Genomic DNA, 12905 nt, shown 5'->3' with positions numbered 1-12905 from the left:
TTGTCACTGGTGGCAATGAATGCCTGGGCTGTCGCTATGGCCTTACTCAAGGTTGGGGTCTCTACAGTCAAAAGTTTGCGAAGTATGGTTTCGTGGCCAATGCCAAGTACGAAAAAGTCTCTGAGCATGTGCTCCAAATGTCCTTCAAATTCGCAATGTCCTGCAAGGTGTCTTAGCTCGGCAACATAACTCGGCACTTGCTGGCCTTCAGATCTTTTGTAGATGTAGAACCTGTACCTCGCCATCAGAACACTTTCCTTCGGGTTCAAATGCTCTCGGACCAGTGTGCACAAATCGTTGTACGATTTCTCCGTGGGTTTCGTTGGAATGAGCAGATTCTTCATGAGGCCATACGTTGGTGCCCCACAGACGGTGAGGAGGATCGCTCTACGTTTGGCAGCGCTCTCTTCCCCAGCTAGCTCGTTGGCCACGAAGTATTGGTCGAATCGCTCCAAAAAGTTTCCCAATCATCTCCCTCCAAGAATTTCTCCAGGATGTCCACTGTTCTCTGCAGCTTTTGGTTCGCTATCTGTATCTCGTCGCCAGTTGTAGTGTATGGAGAAAGAGTCAGACTGAATACTGAGAGCTCAAAGTAAAGTGTGACCTTAGTCTTTTATTGCAGGTCTCCAGAGTGCCTCTCCAACCTGTGAAGCACTCTTAAATACCTGTGCTCCCAAGGGATTATGAGATCCCTTGGGACTCTGGGGAATGAGCCCTCTGGTGGCTGTACAGAGTATATACAAGTCCAGATACATAACACTAGGGTCTTAAGAGAAGTAACAGCAGGGATTGTGGATGCATTGGTTGTAATTTACCAAAATTCCCTGGAGTTTGTGGAGGTCCCAGCAGATTGCAAATATAATGCCCCTATTTAAAAAAGAAGGCAGACAAAAAGCAGGAAACTATAGACCAGTTAGCCTAACATCTGTGGTTGGGAAAATGTTGGAGTCTATTATTAAAGAAGCAACAGCAGGACATTTGGAAAAGCAAAATTCAGTCAAGCAGAGTCTGCATGGATTTATGAAGGGGAAGTCATGTTTGACAAATTTGCTGGAGTTCTTTGAGGATGTAACGAACAGGGTGGATAAAGAAGAACCAGTGTACATGGTGTATTTGGACTTCCAGAAGGCATTTGACAAGGTGCCACATAAAAGGTTACTGCACAAGATAAAAGTTCATGGGGTTGGGGGTATTATATTAGCATGGATACAGGATTGGCTAACAGGAAACAGAAAGTCAGGATAAATGGTTCATTCTCTGGTTGGCAACCAGTAGCTAGTGGGGTGCCGCAGGGCTCAGTGCTGGGACCCCAACTATTTACAATCTATATTAACGACTTGGAAGAAAAGACCGAGTGTAACATAGCCAAGTTTGCTGACGATACAAAGATGGAGGAAAAGCAATGTGTAAGGAGGACACAAAATATCTGCAAAGGGACATAGACAGGCTAAGTGAGTGGGCAAAAATTTGGCAGATAGAGTATAATGTCAGAAAGTGTGAAGTCATGCACTTTGGCAGAAAAAAAATCAAAGAGCAAGTTATTATTTAAATGGAGAAAGATTGCAAAGTGCCGCAGTACAGCGGGACCTGGGGGTACTTGTGCATGAAACACAAAAGGATAGTATGCAGGTACAGCAAGTGATCAGGAAGGCCAACGTTACCTTGGCCATAATTGCAAAGAGGATGGAGTATAAAAGCGGGTTAATCTTGCTACAGCTATAATAGGTATTGATGAGGCCACACCTGGAATACTGCGTGCAGTTTTGATTTCCATATTTATGAAAGGATATACATGCTTTGGAGGCAGTTCAGAGAAGTTTCACTAGGTTGATTCTGGGGATGAGGGGGTTGACTTATGAGGAAAGGTTGAGTAGGTTGGGCCTCTAGTCACTGGAATTCAGAAGAATGAGAGGTAATCATATCGAAATGTATAAGATTATGAGGGAGCTTGACAAGGTGGATGCAGAGAGGATGTTTCCACTGATGGGGGAGACTAGAACTAGAGGGCATGATCTTAGAATAAGGGGGCGCTCATTTAAAACAGAGATGAGGAGAAATTTCTTTCTCAGAGGGTTGTAAATCTTTGGAACTCGCTGCCTCAGAGAGCTGTGGAAGCTGAGACATAAAATAAATTTAAGGCAGAAATAGATAGTTTCTTAAACGATAAGGGGATAAGAGGTTATGGGGAGCGGGCAGGGAAGTGGAGCTGAGCCCATGATCAAATCAACCATGATCTTATTGAATGGCGAAGCAGGCTCAAGGGGCCGAATGGCCTGCTCCTGTTCCTATTTCATATGTTCTTATGTTCTTATGGATGTCTGTACCCCAGATCTGTGTGTCTGTACACCTAGAAAAGAGGAATATTAAAGAGTATGGAGAGTGAGCAGGAAACCGTGATTAGACTGGGTGGGATATTAAAGTGTATGGAGAGTGAGCAGGAGAGAGGAATTAGACTGGGTGGGATGTTAAAGGGTATGGGGAGTGAGCAGAACAGTGTGTTTAGACTGGAATACAATATACTAAATTGAAAGAAGTACAAGTAAATCATCCTCCGTCATTTCCACCACCTCCAGCATGATCCCACCACCAATCAAATCTTCCCCTCCCCTCCCCTCTCAGCATTCCGAAGGGACTGCTCCCTCTGCGACACCCTGACCCACTCCTCAATCACCCCCAGCACCCCCTCCCCTTCTCACGGCACTTTCCTGTGCAAGTGCAAGAGATGCAACACCGGCCCTTTACCTCCTCCCTTCCCACTGTCCAGGCCACCACACACTCCTTCCAGGTGAAACAGTGATTTACTTGTACTTCTTTCAGTTTAGTATACTGTATTCGCTGCTCACGATGTGGTCTCCTCTACAATGGGGAGACCAAGCGTAGATTGGGTGATCGTTTTGCGGAACACCTCTGTTCAGTCCGTAAGTGTGACCCCGAGCTTCCGGTCACCTGTCACTTTAATTCTCCACTCCACTCCCACTCTGACCTCTCCGTCCTCGGCCTCCTACACTGTTCCAATGAAGCTCAACGCAAGCTCGAGGAACACCACCTCATCTTTTTTTTAGGCACTTTACATCCTTCTGGACTCAACTTCAGCAATTTCAGACCAGAACCTCTGCCCCTATTTATTAATTTTTTTTCTTCTCTTTCCCAGGGTAACTGTTGCTGATTCTGCCATCTCCATTTACACCCTATCTAGACTCATCTTTTGTTTCTTAGCTTGTCCCATTTCCATCTCCTTTTGCCTTGCGCCATTATCCCTTTTCTCTCTTAATCTCTCCTGCCTTACACACTATCACAGACCTTCCCTTTTGTTCTTTCCTCCCCTCCCCGCTTTCCCTGCCCCCACACTTGCTACATCTCTAACTTTTTCCAGTTGTGCTGAAAGGTCATTGATCTGAAACATCAACTCTGTTTCTCTCTCCACAGATGCTGCCTGACCTGCTGAGTGTTCGCAGTATTTTCTGTTTTTACTTTGTAGTCACATGTTTTGTTTCCTTATTTACACTACATTGACTTTTTCACATTCAAACCCAGCAGGCGTTCCCAAGTTCCTCCTTTTGACTCAAGTCTATCTTTTTGTACACAGGTGCTGCTGAAAAACAACGGGGAAATGTTTTGTGGCGCTGTGTTGCTCAGTCCCCAGTGGGTTGTGACTGCTGCTCACTGTGTGTTCGACAAAAATATGGAAGATTTACAAATTGTAGCCGGTATGTATTCAGCTTCAGACAGAGGACTGATTCAACACCAGTTGAAGCTCTCTGGTTGTAAACATAGACGGCGAAAAATTGGATTATACCCAAAAACTGGCACAGGGATCGCAACCACCCCGTGCCTGTTGAAAGGAATGCATGCAGCACACGCCCATCATGCTGCCCGCTCATTTAATAATTGTAGTGTTCAGCCCAGCACTGAACACTCAGCAGCAGGCCTAGTTTCGTGCGAAACTAGCCTACACTACTTAAAGGCAGTCTGCACCTCTTAAAGGGGAGGTGCATTCTGCCTGCAACAGCTCACCAAACTGGCTAGTGGCGACAATGCAACAAGGGACAGAACGTGTAACAAGACTCTTTGATGCAGCACTGCAGGCCTTGGTGCAGAAGGTGGAAAGGAAGAGAGAGGTCCTATCTCCACAAGGGACAGGAGGCACTCAAGCAAACTCGAAAACGGCAATGGGACCAGATAGCCAGAACTGTCAATGTCAGCAGTGTCGCCCTGAGGAGCTGGCTTCAGTGCAGGAAGAGGTTCAATGACATCCCTCAAGGCTCAAGGTTAGTGAATTCATCTTCAAATGCCATATCCCACCATCTCCACCACTAGCCTCACACACTGCTTAATGCATAACACCCCATCACTCACCTTCCAACAATCTCTACCAAACACAACTCATACCTCACATTCATAGCTTCACCTCACCATCACACACTTACTGCTGCAAGACACACAACCACAGCTTGCACACATTGTCAGTTATTCAACAATGACAGGTACATCACCCAAACACATTGCACCTCACTCACTGATGCCCTTTCCTTTCTCATGCAGAACAAGATCGCTCACAATCGGAGCCAGCAGGGGCTACCGAAGGGGCACAGCTGCCTGCATAATCTCACCCCCCTGGAGGAGATGGTGGTGGCCATTTTTGGCAGGGCAATCGTTGAGCCCGTGGCCAGAGGCAGGTCTGAAACAATCCAAGGTGATGGTATCCTCATAGCTAATCTTCCTTCTCACATCCCACTTCCCCTCATCCTACTATCTCTTCTGACTTACAAGCTGCAGATGGTGTTAAGCATGCACCTCTTGCATCCCCCCCTCCCATCACCACAACCTTACCCTTGTGCCTTTCTCCTTTCAGATAGCCAAGAGCTGCCACCTGTCCAAGCATTGGTGGAGGACCAGGAAGACAGTGATCATGAAGACACAGCATCACTTGAGTTCACGCTCCCAGCCACCAGCTCAGATACTGACACTCCACATAATTTCGAGGCTAGGTTAGAAACATAGAAAACATAGAAAACATAGAAAATAGGAGCAGGAGTAGGCCATTCGACTCTTCGAGCCTGCACCACCATTCAATATGATCATGGTTGATCCTCTATCTCAACACTATATTCCTGCTTTTCTCCCATACCCCTTGGGTTATGGGAAGCGGGCAGGGAAGTGGAGCTGAGTCCATGATCAGATCAGCCATGATCTTATTAAATGGCGGAGCAGGCTCGAAGGGCCAAATGGCCTACTCCTGCTCCTATTTCTTATGTTCTTCTGTCTTTTGTTTCTAGAAATCTATCTATCTCCCTCTTAAATATATTCAGTGACTTGGCCTCCACAGCCTTCTGTGGTAGAGAATTCCACAGGTTCACCACCCTCTGAGTGAAAAAATTTCTCCTCATTTCGGTCCTAAATTTCCTACCCTGTATCCTGAGACTGTGACCCCTTGTTCTCGACTTCCCAGCCAGGGGAAACATCCTCTCCACATCCAGTCTATCCAACCCAGTCAGAATTTTATATGTTTCAATGAGATCCCCTCTCATTCTTCTAAACTTTAGTGAATACAGGCCTAGTCGACCCAATCTCTCCTCATATGACAGTTCTGTCATCCCAGGAATCAATCTGGTGAACCTTCACTGCACTCCCTCTATGGCACGTATATCCTTTCTTAGGTAAGGAGACCAAAACTGCACACAATACTCCAGATGCGGTCTCACCAAGGCCCTGTATAACTGTAGTAAGACATCCTTGCTCCTTTACTCAAATCCTCTTGCAATGAAGGCCAACATACCATTTGCCTTCCTAACTGCTTGCTGCACCTGCATGTTTGCTTTCAATGACTGGTGTACAAGGACACCAAGGTCCCTCTGTACATCGACACTTCCCAAGCCATCATCATTTAAATAATGCTTTGTCCTTATGTTTTTCCTACCAAAGTGGATAACTTCACATTTATCCACGTTATACTGCATCTGCCATGTGTTTGCCCACTCACTCAACCTATCTAAATCGCCTTGCAGCGTCTTTGCATCCTCCTCACAACCCCACCTAGTTTGGTGTCGTCAGCAAACGTGGAAATATTACATTTGGTTAAAGGCAGGATCTGCACGTGGTGAGATGCTGGGCACAAGTGGCCTGCAGCCAGGGCAGGGGGGAAGGATAGCGCAGGTACCAGCTCCCCGAAGGCCGAGGTTGCACACAAGTTCTGCTGCAGATGACTCAGAGGAGGACTTCGATGGGGTGACCTACCGAAGAATGCTGATGAGTATACACAATGAAATGCTTGATGCATTGGCAGGCCTGCAAGAAAGCCTGAGTGCAATGTCAAGGAGCGTGGAGGAGTCCAGCTCCAGTCTTGTACTGGGCTATGCGCAGAGCTTGGAGCCCATGATTTCCAGCATGGAATTGATGGCTCAAACCATAAGCGCACTTGTGGACCCAACCATGATGCCACATCTGATGGCCGATGTCTCAGCTTCCATTGCAGCACAGGTAGAATCGACCCAACGTCTGAGTGCTGCAGTGGAAGCTCAGACCGCTGCCAACATGGTGCTGCTTACCAGCAAGGAAAGGGGTTTGCAGGGTGTCACAGCAGTCCAGCAATCTGTCCTCCAACAGATTACTAGGATTGCTGAGGTGCATCCCGGGGGAGTGGCAGTGACTCCGTCGAGCACCAAGCAACTTGCTGTCCTCGCTCTGGCAACAGCATTCGTCCTCTCACCCCTGCCACTCCGCCAGTGCCCTTGCTGTTGCCTGTGATTGGAGCTTGGGCAGGTACAGCAGGAGCAGTGAGATCAGGGCAAAGGAGCAGCGAGAGACTGTGGAGGGATGTGATCGGGGCCCAGGAGAGGCGTGAGTTCGGGGCCAGGGGCCCAGGGGCAGCACGGGCCAGCCCACACTGCGATGTGTGTGTGCACTAGGTCCGTGCAGCAGAGCTGGTCTCCAGTCGTCCTGGTTAATTCTTGCCACTGGACCAAGACCGAGTTCTGTCAAGCCCGTGTGGTGGCTGGTGTACAATGGCCACCCCATGTTAAAAAAAATCCAGCCACAGGCATCTTCCACCCTTCAGGATGTAGTTCAGGACCTGGAATATTAGGTCCTTTATTGAAACACCTGTGAACTCATCCTTTTTTGGTGTAGGAGCAAGTCATCCTCGTTTCGCGGGATTGCCTTTGATGATGATGCAGTTGCCTGTCAGCCAGCTAGCCCAGACTGACGCCACCCATGACAAGGTGATGCAGTCTACAGCCAGGCCTTCCAGGTCCACAGATGCTTGAGGTCATCCTGCAAGGCCATCTGCAATGTCCCCCACTGAAAGTCAGCAGCCTTCCACCAGCCATGCTGCAGCCACTGGGGTAGCACTGCGTTGGAGCACTAGGACAGGTAAAGGCACATGGAAGACAGGCACTGAGGGAATGCACAAGGCTGATTGGTTAATTTTTTTAATTCTACATTTGATGGATAGATGTATAAAGTTGATGAGGAATGATTTTGTTTTGTGGTGGCATTTATTTCAGTACTGTGGCCAAGAGGACACTATGATGGTCAGTATCACAGGAATGGTAAGGTGTGGCACTATTGGTGAATGGGGAATTGGGATTGCGTTCACCGGAACTACAGTTGGATAAGTCGATCACAGATAGCCCGGGCAGGAAAGGTCTGTCTGAGTTGCCCCTTCCATTCCTCTTCCTCTTCTGCTTCCTCCTCCTCCTCCTCAGCTGGGTGCCCTTTGCCTGGTGGCAAAGGCTGTGCCCTCATGATGGCGAGATTGCGGAGCATGCATAAGACCACGACGAATCCCGAGACCTATTCTGATGAGAAGTGCAGGGCTCCACCAGAGCGCTCCAGGTGGGTGACCCGTTGCTTCAGCATTCTAATGGTTTATTGGATGATGTTTTGTGTGGCAGCGTGGCTCTCATTGTACGCACATTGGCCACGTGTGGTTGGGTTGTAGAGCAGAGTAATGGGCCAGGTGGTCAAGGGATAGCCCTTGTCGGCCAGTAGCCACCCTCTGGTTTGCGTTGGTAGCTCAAAAGGAACAGCGGACTGGCACAGAATAAAAGCATCATGACTGGTGCCAGGATACTGGGCATTCACCATCATGATCTGCTGAGCATGGTCGCACACCAACTGCATATTCAGCGAGTGGTAACCTTTACTGTTGTGGTACATCTCAGCATTTAGATACGGTGCCTGCAAAGCCACATGCATGCATTCGTAAATTGGAATATGGAATACTTGCCTTTATTAGTTGAGGCATGGCATACAAGAGCAGGGGGTTATGCTTGAACTGTATAAAACACTGGTTAGGCCGCAGCCGGAGTACTGTGTGCAGTTCTGGTCATCACATTACAGGAAAGATGCGATTGCACTGGAAAGGGCGCAGAGGAGATTTACAGAGTGGGTGCAGAGGAGATTTACAAGAATGTTGCCTGGACTGGAGAATGTTGGCTATGAGGAAAGATTTGAAATGCTGAGTCTGTTTTCTTTGGAACAGAAGTGGCCGAGGGGAGACCTGATTGAGGTATATAAAATTATGAGGGGCCTGGATAGAGTGGATAGGAAGGACCTCTTTCCCGCAACCTACAGGGCTACGGACCAAGACCTGGAAAGTGGGATTAGGCTGGATAGCTCTTTGTCGGCCGGCACGGACACGATGGGCAGAAATGGCCTCCTTCTGTGCTGTAAATTTTTATGATTCTATGAAGGACACAGGTGACCAAATTGGCACATACGAATGGCTGAATGACTCTCACATGTTCTAGCATCTGTTTCTGTGGAGACATTCTCTGCTTTGATGTAAACTTCAATGTACAATCCATGCTCATCAAAAAAGCTGCTTAAACATTTAACCCAGCATGTGTCATCTCAGACTGCGGCGAAAGCAAGGTATTCCACAAAAACGGACTTTCGCTCCCACACTCTCTGGTCACAGAGAAAACAATGCCCTTCCCTCCCGCCCCCCCCGCCCCCCCCACTCTCCACCACCCCCCTCTTGGTCTAAAGAGCATCTGTCACCTCTCTTATACAGCAGTGGGCGGCAAACTGGGTGATGTTACAGATGTCACCCACTCCAGCCTGGAAGGATCTTGACGTGAAGTTTTTCAGAGCCACGTTCACCTTTACAGCCATTGCTTCTGAGCACTGAGCAACAACGATTAACTGCTGGATATCCTCAAACATCCTGCAGTGGACCCATTGTAACTTTGCTAATAGTGCAAGGGAAGGCTCGTTTACAACATATTCACTCCACTCTTGATAAAGTTACAGGGGTAGGGATTTGGCAGAAATAAGGATATCATTGGAAACCTTTGTCAATTTTAATTGAAGTGGCCCAGAAACTGAACGTGTATCAAAATGGTTTGGGATTGAGTACTGAGAATTAGATTGGTTTGGGATTGTGTATTGGGATCAGATTGGATGGGATGCGGTATTGGGATTACATTGGTTTGGGATACGGTATTGGGATTAGATTGTGTTGTGGAGTATTAAAAATACAACATTCACACGAAAGATCTTTTATAGAAAAAAGAGTTGTTTATTAAAACCTGATTAATCAAGGGAGATCCGGCCTCATCAGTACCGTTACTGAGTGCTCTCAACGTCGATCTCACAGGACAGGCAGTGCAATTACATGTTTATTGAGTCGAAATACAGAAACTAGGCGGGCAAGTGTTCCATTGGTTATTTGCCACCAGTCCCTGTCCACCTACTACTAATACATTGGTTGATACAGGTTACAGGCAATTTCATTGGTTACAGTAATTTCTAATGATTCTATTGGTACATTCAGTTCTGACTGCTGTTGCTAGGGAACAGCCCCTGCAGGTTATGTGTACTTTCTTGGGAATGTCTTCCTAGACTTATTGGCCCCAAGTTTCCACATGATTTGCTCCTGATTTTTAGGAGCAACTGGTGGAGAACGGAGTATCTTAGAAATCGGAATTCTCCACATTTAAGTTTTCTGCAGTTCTAGTCAGGTAGAACAGTTTCACTTTGGAACAGAATTTTCTTTTCAAAAGGGGGCGTGTCCGGCCACTGACGCCTGATTTGAAAGTTTCCACAGTGAAAACGTACTCCAAACTAACTTAGAATGGAGCAAGTGAAGATTTTTGTAGGCTTGAAAATACCTTGTCTACACATTAAAAAATCAGGCGCAGGTTACAAATTAGGCGTCGGGAACAAGGTGGGGGGGAGGGCGGGGAAGGGAAGTCATTAAATTCTACAATAAATCCTTAGTTGTACTTATACAAATATTATACAAATAAATCCAACCTGAATAAAAATTTATAAGCAAAGAAAAGATTAAATAAACCATGTTCCTACCTGTGTGAAAGTGCTTCAGGCAGGCCTTTCAGGCAGCAGTTTGCCATCGGGCCCGACCGACGGCAGGGAGAAAGCTGCAAGAAGCCTCAGTGCTGATCATGGAAGGGCAATGTGGTTTTATTAAAAAATGTTAAAAATTGAACAGCTACAAAGAATTTGAATAGTCTCAAACAAGTGCATGTGTCCCGTTTATCACAGTCTATCTTTAATTACAGAATGCACTCCCTCACCCTCACACACAGAAACATCAAGAAAATTAAAATGCAAGCCTTTGCAAGGGTTCAATAAACACATTTTTTACTTTTTCTGCAGCACTTTTTAAAATGGCCGAGTGCCAATGTTTCCTTCACACTGCGCGTGCGCGAACGCTCCAACACACACGCGCAGGGTTGCCGGCACCAAAAAAACTCATTTAAATTGTACCCGCCCCCTCCTACTTACAAAATCGGCGCGAGTGGTAGGCTTGCGCGCGAAAAACGGGCGCCCAGCTCGGAGGGGCGCCTGTTTTGCCGCGTGTGGAAACTTGGGGCCATAATCTTTGGCAGAGTCTGGTTACACTCGGTTCTAAAGAGGCTTTTGTCCCTCTTATCTCGTGTATGGAACCTTCTCTCATTATTTCTGTGAGCTGTCTACGTAAATCTTGTGGGTGTTTTTATCTCCTAAGAGAATTTCTCTGACCTTAGTTTTTCTGCCTAATCCAGGTATTCTACCATGAACGCATTTTAAACCTTACTCTCAGTCTTTCTTATTTTATTTTAATTACTTTGAATTACTTTACCCCTAATTAAGGTTTTTCACCCTTACAGATTGGTCTGGGATGGTGTATTGGGGTTAGATTGGTTTGGGATTGTGTATTGGGATTAGATTGGTTTGGGATTGTCTATTGGGATTAGATTGGTTTGGGATGGTGTATTGGGATTAGATTGGTTTGGGATGGTGTATTGGGATTAGATTGGTTTGGGATGCGGTATTGGGATTAGATTGGTTTGGGATTGTGTATTGGGATTAGATTGGTTTGGGATTGTGTATTGGGATTAGATTGGTTTGGAATGGTGTATTGGGATTAGATTGGTTTGGGATGCGATATTGGGATTAGATTGGTTTGGGATTGTGTATTGGGATTAGATTGGTTTGGGATGGGGTATTGGGATTAGATTGATTTGGGATTAGATTGGTTTGGGATGCAATATTGGGATTAGATTGGTTTGGGATTGTATAGCGGGATTAGATTGGTTTGGGATTGTGTAACAGAGATTAGATTATTTTGCGATTGACCACACTGCTGTGTGAAGGCCTTTTATCTCAGTTTATATTGAAGCATTGAATGGCATTCTTTTCCCGGAGTGGAGGTTCAGGAAACTGATCGATCGTGAATGGCATAGTTCTCGAATATGATTGGTTGAAAGGGTTGGCAGTGAGTCTCAGGATATGATTGGTTAAAGGGACTGTGGGTCCCTTAATAACAGAAATTGTTCATTTGCAGTTTTGTAACTGGATTGATTTAAAAGGTGAGATGTGATGAATTAGTGACTGTTTTTGTCTGAAGGTGAACACATACTGAGTGAAGATGAAGGTACTGAACAAAAAAGGAACGTGTCACAAATGATCCAACACGAAAACTACAGCAAGGCAACTGTGAACAATGACATTGCACTGCTGAAACTCGGTGCTCCCGTTGTTCTGGATGATTACGTAGTCCCTATCTGTTTACCTGAGCCAGAGTTTGCCTTGCGGGAATTGAGACAAATCAGATATTCCGTGGTGAGTGGCTGGGGGAAGCTCTCGGAGGACGGGGTAGTTCCCAACACACTGCAGGCGCTCCAATTGCCGCTGGTTAGATGGTCCACGTGCCGTCAGACCACCCAGTTTAAAATAACGAAAAACATGTTCTGTGCGGGTTACCTGGATGAAAATCAAGACTCCTGTAGCGGGGACAGCGGAGGACCTCACGTTACACAGTACAAGGGCAGCTGGTTTTTGACCGGGATAGTAAGCTGGGGAGAAGGTTGTGCCCGCCAGGGAAAGTACGGAACTTACACCAAAGTTTCCAACTACTTCGAATGGATAAAGCAGTACATGAATCATAGCAGACCGACAACCACCCCGGAAAGTCTTGGAAACCAGATTCAGCCTGTGGAATTCATGACAAATATCTCTCATGTGTAAAATATATTCGTAAACCAGCAAAACACATGTAGTTTGTGAAACAAATTAAAGATCGAATTGCAACGTTTCTGCATCACAAGCGAAATCTCAAGTCATTTTATTTTATTAAATACTAAATTTTGAAATTAGCAAACATGATAAACTATAGACATTTTCCAGAATGTTCTGCACAGTTTTTAATTACAGCACAGAATAAGAATAGAAACTTTGTTGGAACAAAGAATAACTGAAAACCCAACAAAATCCCCAACCCCACCTACCCTCCTCCCGATATTCCCCAACCCCATCTACCAACCTTCTCCCGATAGTCCCAACCCCATCTCCCCACCTTCTCCCGATATTCCCCAACCCCACCTACCCTCCTCCCGATATTCCCCAACCCCATCTACCAACCTTCTCCCGATAGCCCCAACCCCATCTCCCCACTT

The 12905-nt window shown here is 46.4% G+C and overlaps 1 protein-coding gene across 1 annotated transcript in view; it reads left to right on the top strand.

Moving 5' to 3' along the window:
* The window catches only part of LOC139275610 (coagulation factor VII-like), an 86158-nt gene extending 73681 nt beyond the window's left edge, over window positions 1–12477 (top strand). Inside the window, exons 6-7 of the mRNA XM_070892780.1 lie at window positions 3587–3707; window positions 11858–12477. Coding sequence (XP_070748881.1) covers window positions 3587–3707; window positions 11858–12477 — 741 coding nt within the window. The remainder of the gene's footprint in view (window positions 1–3586; window positions 3708–11857) is intronic.
* The last annotated feature ends 428 nt before the right edge of the window (window positions 12478–12905 follow it).

This window comes from Pristiophorus japonicus, chromosome 11, assembly GCF_044704955.1.
Source record: "Pristiophorus japonicus isolate sPriJap1 chromosome 11, sPriJap1.hap1, whole genome shotgun sequence".
Taxonomy (NCBI): domain Eukaryota; kingdom Metazoa; phylum Chordata; class Chondrichthyes; family Pristiophoridae; genus Pristiophorus; species Pristiophorus japonicus.
The sequence above is the reverse complement of the archived record's forward strand: the minus strand, read 5'-3'. Positions and strand labels throughout refer to the sequence as shown.